The 19950-nt window shown below is 41.5% G+C and overlaps 1 protein-coding gene across 6 annotated transcripts in view; it reads left to right on the top strand.

The window, feature by feature from the left end:
* Positions 1-14388, top strand: part of WIZ (WIZ zinc finger) — a 290134-nt gene extending 275746 nt beyond the window's left edge. For 5 of the 6 annotated variants that reach the window (XM_077470010.1, XM_077470013.1, XM_077470014.1 and 2 more), the window contains 3 exons: positions 9701-10051; positions 10146-10338; positions 13799-14388. In XM_077470010.1, the coding sequence (XP_077326136.1) occupies positions 9701-10051; positions 10146-10338; positions 13799-13955 (701 nt within the window). In that variant the 3' untranslated portion in view covers positions 13956-14388. The remainder of the gene's footprint in view (positions 1-9700; positions 10052-10145; positions 10339-13798) is intronic. The other variant, XM_077470012.1, reaches the window with a different exon arrangement.
* The last annotated feature ends 5562 nt before the right edge of the window (positions 14389-19950 follow it).

Raw genomic sequence — 19950 nt, 5'->3', positions numbered from 1 at the left:
CCCGCACCACGTTCAAAATGCAGTGCAGTTGCCATCTACAGAGGGTGTAGGTGTTAACCTAATTACACCCCAAATGCAGGTTACCAACACAGCGTGTTTGCTAGCAGCGAATCACATGGTACAGTAGTACCATGCAATCCGGTTCCTGTGCATTTTATAAAGTAGTACAATCACTATGTTTAATGCGGTCCAGAGTGGTGTCGGCCCATTCAAATGAATGGGCTGAAATCGCACTGCACCCCGATTGCATGTGGAGGCGCTTTATAGCGGGATAGAAAGTAAAGAAAAACCTAACAGAGCCTGAGATAGCAATAAAAGTCAGACTGGTGTTCAAGTGGTATTCAGTGTGAACCGGGGGTTAAGTGTACACCTTGGTATTAGGCCTCATGCACACAGAATGTTTTCTTCCTCCCCTTTGCTCCGGGGGAAGGAAAAACAGTGTAACAAATGCCCCTGAAGCTGTCTTTTTTTTTTTTTTTTTTTTTTTTTAACTCCTTTAGGCTGGGTTCACACTGCTGCGATGCGGGAAAGCTGCAAATCTACTGCGGGTTCCAGCATCGCATGCCTCCCACCGGCAGTTCACACTCTGCCCTATGCGAACTGCTGGGAGTGTCAGTGAAAAGTTAATGACACCCCCAGATCAGTTCGCATATCGCAGTGCGATCTGCAAACTCGGACAGGAATCGGATCGCATGGTGTGAACACCCATGCGATCCGATTCTGCTGCGGACCAAAAAAAAGGGTCCCGTGCGAGTTTGGGCCGGATGCGATGCGAATTCAGCCATACTATCTGTATGGCTGAACTCGCATCGCACAGAGATCGCATGTGATTTGCACTGCAGTGCGGTGCGAATCACATCTGATCTCGTCACCGCAGCAGTGTGAACGCAGCCTTAGGAGTGTCGTTTTTTTGGGGGTTCCAGTATTCCTTTGGTCGGAATATTAATTTATTCTGGCCATTGGAATAACTGAGTGCTAAACATGCCTAGCTTTAAGGCATGTTAACACATGTTTAGGTGCATCTAGTGTGTTTTTTTTTTTTTCTTCCAAAACGCTCCAAAAGTCCATTCTAGATTTTGTCCAGCACTTGCGAGCAGCTCTAGCTATGAGGCAGTCTATCAATTCTGAGGTTTTGCAGTTGTCCCTAATTTAAATACCAAGCATTCTTTCTGTTCAAGAAATTCTTCAGCAAAGTCAGAATAATTAATCATAGGTTGTTAGGGAAGTGCATGTTCTTGAGATTATTTATGATAGCTTGTCAGTGGCAAAGCGGTTGTGGAATTAATATTTAGGTCTTACGGCCACTGAAGTTGCTCTATTTGAGGCGACTTTCACGTTAGCGGTAAAGCGACACTAGTTGTAGCAGCGCTTTACAGCTGTTATTGCATCGCTTTTCGGTCACTAGTGGGGAGCTTTTAACCCTCACTAGTGGCCAAGGAGAAGGTTAAAAGCGCTCGCGTTGCAGCACTGCCCATTGATTTCAATGGCAGGGGCGGTTTAGGAGTGGTGTATACACCCCAAAGATGCTGCTTGCAGGACTTTTTTTTTTCCACCCTGCAAGCGCACCGCTCCAGTGTGAAAGCACCCGGGATTTCACACTGGGAAGGCATGAGAGGCGCTTTTTAGGCACTTTACAGTCGCTATTTTTAGCGCTAAAACGCCTGAAAAGCGCCCCCAGTGTGACAGGGGTCTAAGGGTCAACTTATACTTCAGTGATGTGGCTGCTGGTAAGGTAAATTGCATGCTGGATCGGCTGTTAGGGACTCCAGTGATGCGAGATGCTCAACAGAGCTCCTGGTTATGACAGATTTCCACAGAAATTAAATAACTGTGTGACACTTTCCAACAGATCATCAATAAACTAGAATAAACCATGATGACAAACATCTACAAGGGGATCCAGGAGATATAAGAAAGGGGTGGCTGATCCAACCAGCTTGTACCCACCCAAAAAATGTAATTAGTTAAATGCATATAAATAAATTCTAGCCAGGTGGAAGCTTTGTCATTATGAGTTTTCCAGATTCCAGATGGTGGATGTAGCTTGAGGGCTTTCTTTCTTTTTTTAATTACTAATTTAATGGAACTTATACCGTCTTCTACATGTAATTTTTTTTATTTCAGCTCAGCTTTGCCTCGCATGGCCTTACTGGATGATCTTGGCTGTGCTAATCTCTCTGCTTTGCTTCCTTGATGCGCTTGCACGCAGTTTTGCTTTCATCAATTAGTATGGTCCTGTGCACTGTGCTCCAGGATGAATTTACAGATGCAGACCAAATGGAACTTTTTTACTTGGAAAAAAAAAAAAAAAGTACAGCTTAAAGCTGGATATACCACAAGTTGTATTATTACCCTAATATTTTTTTTCTATTAAGACCATTCTCTGTGCTCCCTTTTAGGTTGATTTAACCGTGTTACAGAAGCCTGACTTTAGGGCTTGCCCAGATGGCATTATCCTGTCCAATGAGCACTTTAATACTTAAGGACGCTCATAATAGGTGGTCTCTTTTGTAGACTGGGCTTAGCCCAGAAATAAAAAATTCAGTCCCCTAGTAACAAAAGGAAAATACGTTTGGAGCACAGAGGACATGGCTATTTAAAGTAATTACAGGGAGCCATGTTGTGGTTGCTCTTACTCAGGACTTTTTAAATGTTAGAATGGCTGACAGGTTTACTTTAATCTTATCGATCATTGATTTAACATTATAGGGTTTGTATATTTGGTAGCAGTGTTACCACATGGAACATGCATTGACTTGCTTTAATGGTGTGCAGGTAATAGATCTCTACAGTTACTGCAAGTTTCAGAACAACTCCCAATCTGTGGCCAGTTAACAGACCTATTTTTATTAACTAAAAGATAAAGTACAAACGGTACAATCTAGTACCAGCAAATATCCATTCCAGATTTACAGAAACATTCCAAGAACAGAATATCAAGTATAAAAAGGGAAGGATATGGTCACATGACCCGTAGGGCAGGCAACCACTCAAGACTAAATAATAGCCTTATTAAAATAGTTCATACCATAGATGTGAATTCATTCTGGTCTTTCAGTGATTGTAAAGCTTTAATTTTTATTTATTAATAAAATTGCCATACTTGCCTAAAATTAAAGAGTGCAATCTGTGCAGCCCTTTACAATGGAATAAATATTATAAATCCCCAAATTTACTAGACAAAACAGAAAAATGAAAAATAACGGTTACATTTGCAAGCTCAAACACTATTAGGCAGGCCATACACGTGGGAATTTCTTTTCTTCAACAGTCCGTGTTGGTATGGGAATCCCTCCTGCCAGGCCATTGTCTTTTCTCCTGGCAGGGGAAGCCGTCCCTGATTTGAGATGACAGTGATTATTGCTAGCCGCTAGTGTTAAACGCAGGTAAAGTCCGGCATTCTGGTTCTACCCAAGTTAATCGATTGATCAACTTGGTACACACAGCCTGCCCATAATCAACTTGGTACACACAGCCTGCCCATAATCAACTTGGTACACACAGCCTGCCCATAATCAACTTGGTACACACAGCCTGCCCATAAACAACTTGGTACACACAGCCTGCCCATAATCAACTTGGTACACACAGCCTGCCCATAATCAACTTGGTACACACAGCCTGCCCATAATCAACTTGGTACACACAGCCTGCCCATAATCAACTTCGTACACACAGCCTGCCCATAAACAACTTCGTACACACAGCCTGCCCTTAATCAATATGGTACACACAGTCTGCCCTTAATCAACATGGTACACACAGCCTGCCCTTAATCAACATGGTACACACAGCCTGCCCTTAATCAACTTGGTACACACAGCCTACCCATAATCAACTTGGTACACACAGCCTGCCCATAATCAACTTGGTACACACAGCCTGCCCATAATCAACTTGGTACACACAGCCTGCCCATAATCAACTTGGTACACACAGCCTGCCCATAATCAACTTGGTACACACAGCCTGCCCATACACTGCTCAAATCTTGGCCGGTTCCTGCTGAATGTGCCGAACTTTGAACCATGTATGGCCTGCCTTAGAGTGAATCCATGGCACTCCCTAAAGGAAACAAATTATAAACACACAGTGTAGTGCAACTAAACAATAAACATGGAAATAAATGAAAGTACAAAGTCAGAAAAAAGTCAGTGAATCAGTGAAGGTATTAAACTCTTCAGTATATAAATAATCCATAGTGACATGCATGCACTCCTCCACCCGGAATAGTTGTACACTCGTCTTCTTTTTTGACCTATTAAGGGATGTTGAGGTCAGATAGTGATTTGTCCACTCTGGACTAGTGTAGGGAACTGTAATTTATCACTGGTTCAATGGCTCAAAATATCTAGAATATATAAAAGTAAAAAGAGGACTGGTGGCACACTCTGTATATTTTTTTATATAGTCAGTAGTAAAATAGCACAGAGTGCTAAAAACAGTGCTTCACAAGCTCAAAGGCAAATCTCAGTGTGTCTGTCTCACCACTCAGAAATATCAATTCTAAAATGGCTCTAGGGGGCAGAACCTAGCCAATCATATCATCCCATGGCTGGGTGGAGTGCACGATTATCACTACAGGTGGAGGAGACCACGCATGTTTATATACTGAAGAGTTTAATACCTTCACTCATCATCATGATTTGATCTCTTTTGGGACTTTGGACTTTCATTTATTTTCATGCTTATTGTTGTACTACACTATGGGGTTGATTTACTAAAAGTGGAGCACTCAGAATCTGGTGCACTTGTGCATGGTAGCCAATCGGCTTCGGCTTCTAACTTCAGCTTGTTCAATTAAGCTTTGACAATAAAACCTGAAAGTGGATTTCTTTCTATGCAGAGCTGCACTAAATTTTGCACACTCCAGTGGTAGTAAATCAACCCCTATGTTTGTAATGTCATACTTACCTGCATCTATAGACACAGACCCCACTCCATCATCACAGAATTTTATTCACAGTAGCAGGAACCAATGGCTCCCACTGCTATCAGTCTGCCCTGTGAGACAGGAGAGAGCCGAGAGATGCTGCTTTTATACATACCGCTGGATCAAGATCTGGCTCAGGTAAGTATAAGGGGTTGAGGGGGAGAGCACAAACAGACTTTACCTTAATACATAGAATGTAATTATTGTTATTTTACTGTAATGTCCAAAAGACACAGTCAGGGAAATTCTTCAAGGGTGTTATGGACACCCTATAGAATTTTGTCAGGCACAGCACTGAAAGTGTCAGTGCTTGCTCCCAATTCATGTACCTGTCATAGACAGGCCACATGACATTTTGGCATGTCATTTTTTATGGGGGCGGGGTCTAGTTTTGACAGGTACCCTTTCCCACTTCTGCTCGGATCGCCTTGCCAATCTGACTGAAAGTTTTCTTCTCCCCCTCCCTCCCCATAGTCTTCTGGGACACGTCACAGGTCCCAGAAGAATGTGGGACCATTCACAAAGTGCAGCACTGCTCGCTCATGCACGGTGGATAGCTAGTTGTTAAGCCGCACAGCTGGATGCCCAAAGTTAGGGTGCCCGCACCAGGAATCCAGAGGCTAGTGAAGAACTAGCTCAGGTGGAGACGGCACTGGATCCCTGACCAGGTAAGTGTCCTTTTTATTAAAAGTCAGCAGCTACAGAATTTTTTTTAGTTTTATTTTTTGTCTGTACAGAGTGGACGGAGGAAGCAGCAGACAGCTGCTTTTTTGCTGCCAAGTTAGTTTAGTCAAGGTTTTAAGCTAAAATTTAGATGGTTCTTTTAAAGACGATGCATCTTATGGGCTACATCTAAATGTCATCAACAAATGGCAAGTTATGTTCATGTGTATTTTCAATAATATGTATAGCAACATGCAGTCACTGTAGATATGACCATGCAGTCAATTCCATGTGTTAATTGCACACCATCCACACAACCACCCTCATACTGGGTCTCATTTTATTAAAGCTCGAGCAGAGAAATTAGAAATATAAAGACGGCAATTTTGTTTGTCATCCACTTCTCCAGCCCCGAGTTCGGAAGTAGTCCGCTGCGAGTTCTGTGGCGAGTTCTTTGAAAACAGAAAGGGCCTGTCGAGCCACGCACGCTCCCACCTACGCCAGATGGGCGTCACAGAGTGGCATGTCAACGGGTCACCCATCGACACCCTGCGGGAGATCTTGGCCAGTGGGATCTGTCCCAGAACGGGCACCAGAATCGGAGGCCCCAGCTTGGAGAAGCTCCTCCCACATCGTCCTCCCGCTTCCCCATCTAGGTCCCACCCGTACAGCGGGTTGGCTCCGGCAATGCATCGCAAGCCTCCTCGGCTTCCTACCTACCAGGCCAGTGAGTGGCCTTCGGAGCTTTCGCCTTTAAACTTGTGTAAGTGGGCAACTGACCCGCAGCTCTTCATATGCTTGCTCATCCTTTTCATTGCTTCCCATCTTGTCTGTTTCATTCATATATTTAATTCAGACCACTTCTGGCTTTCCTGGATAACCCCTTTTGTCATTAAGAATTGAAGGTATGACTTGGCTTAAGCAGTGAGTTGTTGAAATTGTGTGTTTTTGCAGTCTTTGAAATGTTGCCATGTAAACATTTGAGCTTCTTCTGAAGCTGAGACTTTTTTTTAAGCCTATTTTGTGTTCCTTTAACCTAAATTGAACTTGTTTGGTCAGAAACCAGCATCACGTAGTCAGCAACAATAGTGTTTTCACAAGCTGTTGGCATTAAATGTGTACTTATTTGTATTTAAAAGAAATCTGTTCTAGGCAAAATATGGAAGTTGTGATTGTTCACCTTCTGGTGATAGCTGTCTGGCAGTTCAATCAATGACCTAAGACCAGGACAAATGTGCATATAAGGATTCTGATGTAGCTTGATCAGCAGTGGTAGGCTTCTGTTCTTGTGTTGACAAATTTTCTATGGCTTTTAATTTGACAGAAAATGGCTCATCAAAAATAGTAGTTGCATTTAATTTGGTGTAACTGTAACAATAATTTGGCTAGGTACTTCTGAACGGATAGTTTCCCCGATCTACAAAAAGTGTCTGACCCTGCCACATGGGGCTTGCTTTATACGTAAATTAATTAAAGGCAAAACTTATTTTGGATAGTGTAAAGGAGAGCGATAACACTTGTTAGTTTTATTTTTATTTATTTTTGTTTTTTGTTAAATCTGTGCCACACTGGGGAATTTTGGGGATTTACTTCCTGTCCCATAGCCAAAACAAGGAAGTGAGAAGTTGTCCCTACAAAGTGAGGGAGTCCCTTATTATCACTAGAACTGGTGTCCCCATTGGAAGATTTCCCCTCTTATAACTGTTCTGGGAACAGCTCACAATTTGGTATACTTTTGTTGATTACGATTCAGTCACTGACTTGGAACAAGTTACAGATCAGGAAAGTCAGTAGCTTTGGAAATCCTTAGGCCCTGTTCACACCTGAGCACAATTTTCTGCTTGAAGCTTGTAGCTCTAAAACGCTCATCAAGGCCAAATCCCATTTCAATGGCCCCTGTTCACATCTGAGCGTTCTGTTGCCTGAAGCAAAACGCCTGTTCTTCAGAAAAGTACATGCGCTTCTTGTTGGCAGATTACAAGTGTTTTTGGCCCCACAGACTTCAATAGAAATGCCTGACTTGAGCGTTTTACGAGTGTGTTTTTCTGCTCCAACAGCAGCTCTCCACCCCTAATTTCCTCTCCCTCTAGTGCTTTCTATTGGCTAAAAAAAAAAATCCTGAAGCTGTAAAAAGCTTATAATACGCTTCTAAAATGTTGCAAAAACACTTTGAAAAAATGTCAGGAAATTGCTGCGCCCAGGTGTGAATGGAGCTTTAATGTTTCAGTTTGGTAACTCATATTGCAGCTTCCTGTGCCTGGACTGGCTGTATGCTTGTTCTAGGTCAGTGACTGAGAAAGACTAGTAGTCGGAGACAGCCAGAACATTTCAGAAGTGGTACCCTACTTACAGGTTTCCTTTATATAACAAACTGCTAGGAAAATAGATAGTATGTCCCAAACTTTTTTTCTATTAATTCCTACTGGTTGTACTGTATTAATGGTTGCAGTGCCATGTTCTTAAGCAAGTACAATGTGTCATTTTTAAGCCTTCTACATATACAGCTGTACAATGTTTGTACAATGTGTGTGTGTTTAAGGCCGTTTTCTTCTGGCAAAAGCTTCTATCCCACTGTTGGTGACTCTTTTTTTTTTTTTAACGCAAACTTTTTCTTCGTCCTATAATTTTACTAGCTTGTGATCAGCATTAGGCGAGTGTTTATTACAGTTTGGATTTCAGAAAGTTACAGTGTATTATGTTAAATTAAAGCAATTATACCTTTTATAGATTGGGCATTCTGGATTGTTTTGTAGTCCTTTCAATGCTTTTTGTATTGCAAAAAAAATAGTTTTATTTGAATGGCTTGCGTTCCCATTTTGTAGGGGGTAGGTGTTGCAGTACTTCTTTTTTTTTTTTTTTTTTTTTTTTTGCTCTTTCCCATGAGTTTTTTTTTTTAGGCCATCTGGGGCACCATTGCATAACATTAGTCGGCAGCAGTGTGATATCTCCTTATTCCTATTTTGTACTTTTCTGTGGGCATGCCTGATGTGATTTGTGAGACGCTGAGATTATTTGTTCCATCTTGCATTGTGTGTGACTTCTGGCAAGTCGTTCTACTAACATTTGTATGGTTTTTACCCCTTTTCCTGCCTTTCTGCTTTTCTTTTCACCATTTTGGGCCCTCCAGTTTGTTGTATTTTTAATATCCAAATTCTTTGTTCTTTTTAGCTTCGCAATCAGACCCCAACCGTGACATCCGCTGCGAGTTCTGTAATGAGTTCTTTGAGAACCGCAAGGGGCTGTCTAGTCACGCGCGTTCACATCTCCGCCAAATGGGTGTAACAGAATGGCACGTTAATGGCTCACCCATTGATACTCTGCGGGAAATCATACGCAAAAGGCGTCCGGCAACACCACAGCAGCAGGTTTCCAACATCAAAATGGAACCTCATAGTGAGGATGAGCCACTGAGCCCATCACACAGACTCTCACCTCTTGGTGTTGGGGCATCAGTGATGGCACGAGATCTTCCTATTTCACCTCCTGGGCGCCCTCACAACAGTTTTCTGTCACCAATACCAACTAAGAGGCCCACACCTCATGAACCTAGACTTGCACAGTCCGAGCCAAAGGGCTATATGAATGCAGAGCCAAAGACTTGCAGCCCATCTAAGCTTTACTTACAGGGTGAGAGTAGACCAAAATCCTATGTTATGGAGGAGGGCCGGCACAAGACCTTTGTTCATAGTGATGTTAAGCCAAAACATTTCTTGCAAAGTGGAGACGGGAGACCAAAGACTTTTATGCAAGAAGGGAGATTAAAGGGCTTTTTGCCAAGTGAAAACAGACCCAAAATGGTGCACGGTGAAGGCAAGCCTAAAATCTATTTGCAAGGTGATGCAAAGCTCAAACCTTTTATTCCTGGGGAAAATAAGCCTAAAGCATTCTTGCAAGGTGAACCCAAGCCCAAGTCTTTTTCTCCAGATGGCAAGCCCAAGGCTTACATCCAGACAGAGCTTCCATTTAAGGTCAAGGTGAAGGCATCTCCAGAGAAAGGAGCCAATAGCTGTAAGTAACAGGTTTGAAGTGTGGCTCTGTCATGTGTGTATTACATTGTTTCTAACTTGTTCTTCTCTTCATTCTGTCCATTTCTAATCCTATCAGTGGAGGCAAGCTGTGAGCTTTGTGGGTTGATCTTTGAAAATCGTAAGGCTTTAGCCAGCCATGCCAGAGCTCACCTTCGACAATTTGGTGTAACTGAATGGTGTGTCAATGGTTCCCCAATTGAAACGCTACGAGAATGGATGAAGCAGAGACCTCAGAAGGCTGGTGCCTATCTCAGTTACATCCAAGCACGTCCTTTCTCCAAAAAGTTCAAACGTGCTTTACAAAGCCCAAAACCAGGACCAGAGAAGGAAAGCCCAACTACAACCCCCGTGAAGGTAGCTGAGAAAGAACACAGTATTTCAACGCCAAGCTCAACCTCTGAAAAGCCAGCTGAACCACAGGGGCAAAGTAAGTGTAGTACACTACATAGAATAGATGTCAGGATGGCCTATTTGCATGGATTAGAAGTTTTATGATATTTAAAAATGTATATCTATGTCAGCAGAAGTTGAGCGTCGTCACCCTAAGGTACCTGAGGTTCCACCCTCTCGGGAAGATACTGTCTCTGAACCACTAGCCAAAAGTGAAGAGCCACGACCACCTGCAAGAGCACGTCCTGTGCCTTCTCTGGTACCAAGACCTCCCCAGACATCATTAGTGAAGTTTGTTGGAAACATTTACACTTTGAAATGCAGGTAAGATGGGTGTGCTTGTTTTACCTTTTGATCCTCTTATATTGTACTTAAGAAATCAGGTAATAAAAGTTTTGCATAGTGCCCATGTTCCATTGTCTGAGCAAAACAGATTCTGCAACTTTTTGAAAAAAATTAATATATGGGTTTTATGATGGCTTTCCATTTAGACATATAAACTTTCCATTTAAATCCGCTAAATATATTCCAGATACATGACAACAAAACAGTGTTCAGTCTTACAGTTTGTTTTCTTTAAAAAGCAGCCACAGCTCACGTGGAAAAGCCTGTTCTCTGCCAGCATAGAAGAACCCTTGCTGCGTGGAAGCAGTGCTCTATCTGCAGAGGGAAGGCCCACCCTTTTCAGAGTAAAATGGTGAAAGTTGCTGTTTTTTTGCTTGACATTTGCTCAGCTATTTATCAAATGCATATTTTCAGGAAAAAAATGCACTATAAAATGAATTTTAATGCAAACAAATGACAATATTTTTTTTGTAAAATATAAAGGATATTGTTGCAGTGAGTAAATGTATTCCATATACATCAAGGCTTTAACCTTCTTTTATTTAAATTTTTTTCAAATAACAATTTTTATTAGTCATCTCAGCAGAGAAGGGGAGAAAAACAGAACAAAGTAAGCTCCAAGTAATACTGAAACATTGATATAGCAAGTTCAAGCAACCCTCCTTTTATTTGAATGCACCTGGATTGTATTTAGCTAATTTAAACTCAAAGTTCATTTGGGATTTAGCCCTGGTTCACACTGGTGTGATTTGACATGTCAAATCGCATGTCAAATTGCCGGCAATTGCATCATCCTAATCGATGCGATGCTGCATTTGCAGCACCACACAGATTTCAAAAACTCGTTTCTGTACTACTTTTTGCAATTTCGGGCTGCGATTTACACTGACATCTGTGCAGAAACCTGCACAGATGTCTCTGAAATCACTTCCGAAATCGGGACTGACATGTGTAAGTGAAATCAGATAAACTTGCACGGCTTCTTTCCCCGCAGCTCAGTGTGAACCAGGGCTTAAGGGCATCCTCCAGCTAAAACGGTTTCAGTTTTTTGTGGTTTCTAACCACTTCAGCCCCGGAAGATTTTACACCCTTGCTGACCAGAGCACTTTTTGCGATTCGGCACTGCGTTGTTTTAACTGACAATTGCATGGCCGTGCGACGTTGCACCCTTTTTTTCCTCCACAAATAGAGATTTCTTTTGGTGGTATTTGATCACATCTGCGTTTTTTTATTTTTTTGCGCTATAAACAAAAAAGGAGCGTCAATTTTGAAAAAAAAGCAATATTTTTTACTTTTTGCTATAACAAATATCCCCTAAAAAATATATATAAAACATATTTTTTTTCCTCAATTTAGGCTGATATGTATTCTACATATTTTTGGTTAAAAAAAATCGCACTAATCATATATTGATTGGTTTGCACAAAAGTTATAGCGTCTACAAAATAAGGCATTTTTAATATTATTATTTTTTTATTAGTAATGGCGGCGATCTGCAATTTTTATCATGACTGCGAAATTATGGCGGACATATCGGACACTTTTTACACAATTTTAAGACCATTGTTATTTATACAGCGATCAGTGCTAAAAATGCACCGATTACTGTGTAAATGACACTGGCAGGGAAGGGGTTAAACACTAAGGGGAGATCAAGGGGTTTATTGTGTCCTAAGGAGTGATTCTAACTGGGGGGGGGTGGACTGCCACTGACATGACAGCGATCACTGCTCTCGATGACTAGGCAGAACGGAGAAATGCCTTGTTTACATAGACATCTCCCCGTTCTGTGGCTCTGTGACACGATTGTGGGATACTGGTGGACATCAAGTCTGCGGGACACACAGGCACGATCACACTGTACGCAGCAGGTGTGCGTGGCCGCTAGCCCCACCAATTAAAGGGGACATACAGGTATGCCCATTTGTCCACTGCTGCCATTGTGCCGACGTATATCGGCGTGCAGTGGTCGGCAAGTGGTTAAAGAAGAACTAAAGGCAACATTTTTTTTTTCATTTTGGATAGAGTGATGAAGAGTTATAATCTCTGTCTGTTTTTTATTTTTATTTTTTTGCCATCTGTGTCGCACAAATTCTAATCAAGACTTTTGTTCACAGATTTGTTTACATTGCTTGGGGATGGTTTGCGAATGCAAGTCCTATACTGTACTATTAAGATAATAGGAATTTCGACTTGCCTGCAAGCTCCTTATGTTGGAGTACAGTACATGACACAGTCCTCTCCTCCCCTCTGTGTTTTACTTCAATCTTATTTTATTAAGATAGAAAAATTGTACAGTAGACATATAAGTCATTCATTATCACATAAACAGGGGTATACATCTTTGCAACATTGGTGTCATACCGTCTCATGGTTTAGATCATTTGTGAGCTTCGATTGATTTAGTGTGGTATATAAGCCTGTATACCTACAGCGTCTAACCTGACTTATTAAGGGTAGGTGAGCACCACTATCTACTCAACGAGGGGTGCCCACTCATCACAAGTAGGCCAGGGCTTTTGTTGCTGTGCTGAATGCATTTTCTTTGAGGGGGAAGCTCTGTGTGTGCCACTGTTGCGGTCTGATGAGACTAGAGATTGTGATTTAGGTGATTGTGAAATACTGCAACATTTAAAGGGAAAGGAGAAAAATAGAGAGAGAGTGGGGATAGAGGGGTCAAGGCAGTAAGGAATGTAAAAATTGAGAGAGACATTCCACTCTGGCTACACAGGTGCGTCGGTGGAGTCCTCTGTGGCCCAAGGAATACATTCTGAGGAGTATCGTAACATAGATCACAAGGTCCTGGTCTTGGAGAATTGCTCCTCTTTACCCATTTTTTGTGACATTCGTTCCAAACTATTGATTTGGTCCACGTTAATTGCCCAATCCCCTCGCCTCTGTGTTTTAATCACTCATTATTACTGACTAAAAAGCTGGAGTCTTACTGACTGGGTAGAGTTATCGGTGTGTACAAGGGGTGGCCCTAGCAAGTTTTTTTTGGCAGTGCCCAATCACCTGAAAGGTAGCCTGTGTATCCCCCCCCCCCCCCCCACTTTAAGTGGCTTCTCCTTGCTAGCCTTAACACTCCCCTGACCAAAATCTAAACCCAACTGCCAGGGAAAACATTGGCGCTCATGCTAGCCATGTACTAGACAGTTGTGTGCCTATTTGGTTTTCAGCCACATTAGTTTACTAGTTTTACGCTTACCAAATTATCAAAAATTAGGTCATTTGAATGCAAGATCCTAAATGACACCCTACACAGCATTTTTGATTATATGCCACCCCATTTTATTGCTTGAAACATTTGAATTTGAGAGGTGATTGAAAGCAACATAGTGTGTGTGACCAGCACTGGGGGATGAAAAGTCCCAATGTGTAGGTTTTCAACTATACAGTAAGTTTCTTAATGCTTTTTTTTCCCCCCCTCTTTTACCAGGTTCTGTGACATTCAGTTCCAAGGTCCGCTTTCTATTCAGGAGCAGTGGGTCCGTCACCTGCAGCATCACATATTGGAAATGAACTTTTCAAAGGTGCACAGCCCACCCCATGATGAATCATCCCAGGAGCAGCCAGAGGCTGTCAAGACCCAATAAGTCGGCTTTGCAATGTTTCAGACGGAGATGCATTGTCTACAGTGGGAGAAAGCAAACCACAGATTATGTGAAAGGCCTGTAGATGGCGGCGTGGAATTTATAACAAAATCCTGTGTAGGCTCTGACAGACAAGATGCTTTAAAGCCTGTGAAGGGAAATGGATTATGTCTGGGTATACAGTAAGGGAAGACCAGCCGCAAGGCATCAACACCTTTTAGTAGTCTGGACTTGCAAAGATAATGATGGATGCAGGAGAGGTGGTGCTATGGGGAACATCAAGGGCATGTTTTGAAGATTTTTAATAATATGGTTAAATGCTGGCAGTTTATCAAATTTTGTATGATTGGTCTCTGCAGATGTAGAATGTTGTGGAAGGTGATATAAATGAATAAGGGAAGAATAAAGATCTAATATGGGTTCTTTTTGGATCTGACAGGTTGGTGTTTTACTGTCCCTTTGAAAAGAAATTTCTAATGACCTGTGCTTTTGCTGCTAACAAAACAGATTTCGATTTTACCTTTTCACTGCAATGTCTTTATTCTACAATGGTGCATAGTCCTTATTCTCCCTTAAAGTGGAACTAAAGTTTGAAATTCTTGCCTCTGCTTCAACGATCCAACACTTGCAAGGTCCCTGGCATTTTCTCCTTCCGGCTTCTTCCAGATGTCGGTCTTCGACCATCTTGATTGGCCAGTGCAGGATGGCATCACCCATGTGAGTGTGCAGGAGTGCAGTCATCCTGACACGCAGGCACTGTGCCAGAATGCAAACTGAGCTGTACATGCTCAGTGTACATTCTTCTATAGAAGACTGTGAGCAGGCAAGTAGACTTATTTTATAGATGGAGAGACATTGGGGTCGATTAAGGAGGCCAAATCTTCTGTGCACTGCAAGTGCAATTGTTCTAAATCTTAGTAAAGAATGGCAAGCTCTGCTGATTCCCATCATCCAATCAAGTGCAAGCAAAAGTGCAGTTTTTTTTTTATGTTCCTTGCATGTGATTTGGGTATTCTTTGCAAAGTGAAGCTTTACCTCATTTACTGAGCTCTGGAGCAGTTGTCCCAGAGCTTAGTAAATGAGGTAAAGCTTCACTTTGCAAAGAATACCCAATCACATGCAAGGAATATGAAGAAAAAAAACAGCATTTTGGCTTGCACATGATTGGATGATGGGAATCAGCAGAGCTTGCCCTTCTTTACTAAGATTTAGAACAATTGCACTTGCAGTGCACAGTACATTTACCTTCAGTAATCAACCCCAGTGTCTCATGCCGGAAAGAGCCTCCTTTTAAAACTTTAGTTCCACTTAAAACCCATCACAAGCCTCCCTTCTAAAAATCCTTTTCACTGCTTTTTCGATTTCCTCTATTGGCTTTGAACGTGGAGCTTAGGCTGAATGTGTGGGCTGTGGTTTTCTTTTCTTCTTCTTTTTAACAAAACACTGGGATACAATTTTAGAAATGTTGTGTACTCCCATCCAGGGAGATTTCTCCATCTTGTCTACAAACTTTTTGATGCAGCCATAATGCCAACCAGACCAGGCAATTAGTCTTCTCTTTTGTCTCTATTTATTTCTAATAGGCCTCTGACAGTGGAGATTTGGTTTGACTTGTAGGAATTAACTTCTCCTCAGTCTGTCTGAGCAGGGAATTGTGGTGGCTAAATCTTTGCACTAGTGTGCCATCTAGTTATAAGAGGCTTGTGTCTCCATTTACCCCAAGCTAAAATATCAGTTTTGGTATATTTAGTTCTTAAAATGTTGGTCAGCAACAAGCACACAGGATGTATTATTAAATAACATTTCTGTTTTAGTGATGGTAGTCAACCCATGGTTAGGGGGCTCATTGAGTGCCAACTTGACCCCTTCATTTTGTATTGGACAAACATATCAGCCATGTTTCTTCACTTCTTTTTGAGAAATTGCACATCTTTGGTAACCTCACGGTACACCTTGAGAAAATTTGAAACCGCTTCCACATTGCTTAATGCCAGATTGCCAACTGAATCGAGTCAGGGGCCTTTATGTACTGTATATAATATATAAGTTGTATTATTGTGGTTGTATATATTGTCACACGACCAACCCCTCCTTCCCTTTGGGGAGACACATCTTTAGTTTTGATTCTTTTTCATTTTAAAGATGCTCTGTACAAGCTCTGTTGCCCATTTTTATACTCTGAAAATGATGTAAGCCCTTTTTCAAACCTGAATGTATAAGATACGCTGTTTTAAGTAAACACTCATTACAGTGTAAAGTGACATGCCCTTAACGGGATTTGGGGACGGCTTCTATAAATATCTCCCACCTCAGTGTTGAGGTATTTTATTTATTTAAATAACTAGCAGTGATAAATTGTCCTTTCCCAACAATTGTGGTATACATCCTATATTATCTAGTTTATTATTTTCTTCCTTTACTGAGAGGATCTAATGTATGGATGCAACAATATGGGCTTAGTAATGGTGTAGAGGGTTCAGTGACCATAACAGCCAATCATAACCATGCTTTCAGCATCTTGGTAATCCAGAGAATTTTGGTTGGTTGCCAAAGAGTTGTATCATGCTCTTGCCTTATTACTGTAAATAAGCCCAGTTGTCTTCCACTATAAAATCCCTTGGTTCGTTTCACTGGAAGCCATGAACTTATTATTTCTTACTCTTAGTGATGAAAGGTCCTCCCATCCACCCCATTGTGAAATCTTGTGTAGTATAGCGATGGGGAGTTACAACTGCTTGCACATACATATTTAAACTTGGTGTCTACCAATGTGGTTTGGCTAGCCATTGGTAATCTTGTATTTTTTTTTCGCCTTTTCTGTCCCTGTAAGGGCAGCTGATGGTTTTATTATATTTTCTTCTCCTTGCCCTAAGGGCTACAATGTGATTTTTTTTTTTTTTCTTTCTGTCCTTCATGCCTTTTCTGTACTATTACAACAGACCCTTTTCATGGTAACCTGCACTTTTATTTACCATTTCAGTTAACCTTGATTTAATACGATAATGTGTAGAATTAGAGTAAAACAATCAGTTTTTACCCTGAATGTGTGTGCTTTATTTTCAGTTCAATATGGGATTTATAAAATCAAACCTTGGCACAAATTTCCTCTCATTACTTTGAAACTTTGAGTACCTACATTAAATACTACTGCACAATTGTATACAAAACCATAGATGCTGTTGTTCTGCACTCGTCTGACCTGTTTTCCGCCATCGACTGGTCCAGGCTCAGGAAGATCCCCCAGATGTCTGGACCTGCACCTGTCGGCAACCCGTTGAGAGCCTGAGCTAGCCCCTACATATCCGTGTGCCCCAGTGAGTGCTGCAGAGCAGAGAACCGGTCCCAGCTCTGCTCAGAGCCTAGGGGGAGAACTGAACAATCAGTGGCGTTTGATCACTCAGTTCACATTGCAGAGCTGGCACGGAGACAGATGCAGCATCGGATCGATGCTGCATCCACCTAGGTGAGTATGTTTTTTTTGTTTTGTTTTTTCCATACTTCTCTTTTAGTCTCAGTTGAATGACCAAGTGTTACATCACACCACAGGTCCCACACTTTACTGCCACTTCTGCCTTAAGCTCTACTAGAGTATTCAGGTGCTTCCTCCCACCCTTGCCAGGAGGATTTTTGCTATAGGATGCTCCGCAGCTACTTATTCCTTCTGGACACACTTAACCTATATTTTACATCCTACTCTATGATTAGCCCACAGGGATACCCTCACCTGGAACTATGGTGGAAACCATACAACCAATGTGCTGAACTTCACAGAAAACTAATTATGCACATATCTAATAAGCAAAATAAATCAAATCAGTATAAAAAAGAAGTCCCTAGTTCAGTGCTTCAATCTCATCTCTCTTATGTGCATCCCGCATCACAAGTGCCTCCTCCACCAAGAGCACACAGAGATTCTTGCCAGATATGCATGACTCTCAAATTATAGAGAAGTAGTATAAAGCGTAGTATTATAATGCATGTTATACAGCCAGGTCTTCAACCGTCAGCCGAGATTTTGATTCCCAGGCTCTGCCTGCTGTTGTGACATCATCACATTTACCGGAAGTGCGGTTTCTTACTGGAACTAGTGGTTTCAAACAGGGCTGTTTTTTCTGCATTATTTGTAAGCGCAATTTTAATGTTCTTAATAAATTATAAGTCAACTTTCACACTATGTGGAGCCCCTGGTTTCCAAATGTTTCCAAATGTTTGCACGTATGGAGTAACAGCTGGTAGTCGGAATCTCTCTTTTGTGAGTCATTGAGCTATCGGCAGACTAAGCTTTACACAACTTCTCTATAATTTGAGAGTCATTCGTCTCTGTGTGTTCTTGGTGGAGGAGGCACTTATGATGTGGGATACACATAAAGAAGGTGAGATTGAAGCACTGAGCACCTTTTTAGACTTTTTTTTAATGCTGATTTGTATTTATTTTGCTTATTAGATATTGGCTGCTGAGCATGGCGTGCTAGCAGCTCACAATTTTCACATATTTTTTTCCACTAGTGCAGATACTGATCAGTGAAACAATTATGATGGAAAACAGGCAGATACAGTGGATATAAAAAGTCTACACACCCCTGTTAAAATGTCAGGTTTCTGTGATGTAAAAAAAGAGACAAAGATAAATCACTTCAGAACTTTCTCCACCTTTTATTGTGACCCACAAACTGAAATATTTTAGGGGGAAGTAAAAATAAAATAATGTGGGTGCATAATTGTGCATATCCTCTTATAACTGGGGATGTAGCTTTGTTCAGAATTAAGCAATCACATTCAAACTCATGTTAAATAGGAGTCAGTACACACCTTCCATCAATTAAAAGGCCTCTGATTAGCCCCAAATAAAGTTCAGCTGTTCTAGTAGATCTTTCCTGACGTTTTCTTAGTCGCATCCTACAGCAAAAGCCATAGTCCACAGAGAGCTTCCAACGCATCAGAGGGATCTCCTTGTTAAAAGTTATCAGTCAGGAGAAGGGTACAAAAGAATTTCCAAGGCATTAGATATGCCATTGAGAATAGTGAAGACAGTCATCACAAAGTGGAGAAAATATGGCACAACAGTGACATTACCAAGAACTGGACGAACCTCCAAAATTGATTGAAAAGATGAGTAGAAAACTCGTCAGGCTGCCAAGACGCCTACAGCAACATTAAAGAAGCTGCAGGAATATCTGGCAAGTACTGGCTGTGTGGGACATGTGACAACAATCTCACATAATATTCAAATGTCTGGGCTATGGGGTAGAGTGTCAACAAGGAAGCCTTTTCTTATGAAGAAAAACATCCAAGCCTGGCTAAATTTTGAAAAAACACATCTGATGTCTCCCAAAAGCATGTGGGAAAATGTGTTATGGTCTGAAACCAAGGTTGAACTTTTTGGCCACAATATGAAAAGAAAAGCATACCCACCGTGAAGCATGGTGGTGGCAGCATCATGCTTTGGGGCTGTTTTTCTTCAGCTGGAACAGGGGCCTTAGTCAAGGTAGAGAGAATTATGAACAGTTCCAAATACCAGTCAATATTGGCACAAAACCTTCAGGCTTCTGCTAGAAAGCAGAACTTCATCTTTCAGCATGACAACGACTCAAAGCATACATCTAAATTAACAAAGGAATGGCTTCACCAGAAGAAGATTAAAGTTTTGGAAGGGCCCAGACCCGACTCAGATTGAAAATCTGTGGCGTGATCTGAAGGCCATATTTTGGAGATCTCTGCCCTAGACCTATAAAAACACATTTCCAAAATGATTCTAATTTCCATGCACATGCAGAGAATCGGGTGCCTCGAAGCCTGGTCAGCTGAAGCTGCTTGTAAAACAAACACATACAGAGAGTAAAATAAGTTATGAACACGTCACCATTTTTATAGGTAAATATATTTCTTAGTCTCCATGCACACTAGCGTTTTTCATAAGCTCAAAAAAAGCTAGGAAAAAAAAATACTCATAATAGCATTTTTATCCCAGCTTCTAGTAGCATTTTAATAGCTGTTGGGA

Source organism: Lithobates pipiens, unplaced genomic scaffold, assembly GCF_037356315.1.
Source record: "Lithobates pipiens isolate NorthernLeopardFrog02 unplaced genomic scaffold, aLitPip1_a1.2 Scaffold_8, whole genome shotgun sequence".
NCBI lineage: Eukaryota > Metazoa > Chordata > Amphibia > Anura > Ranidae > Lithobates > Lithobates pipiens.
The sequence above is the reverse complement of the archived record's forward strand: the minus strand, read 5'-3'. Positions and strand labels throughout refer to the sequence as shown.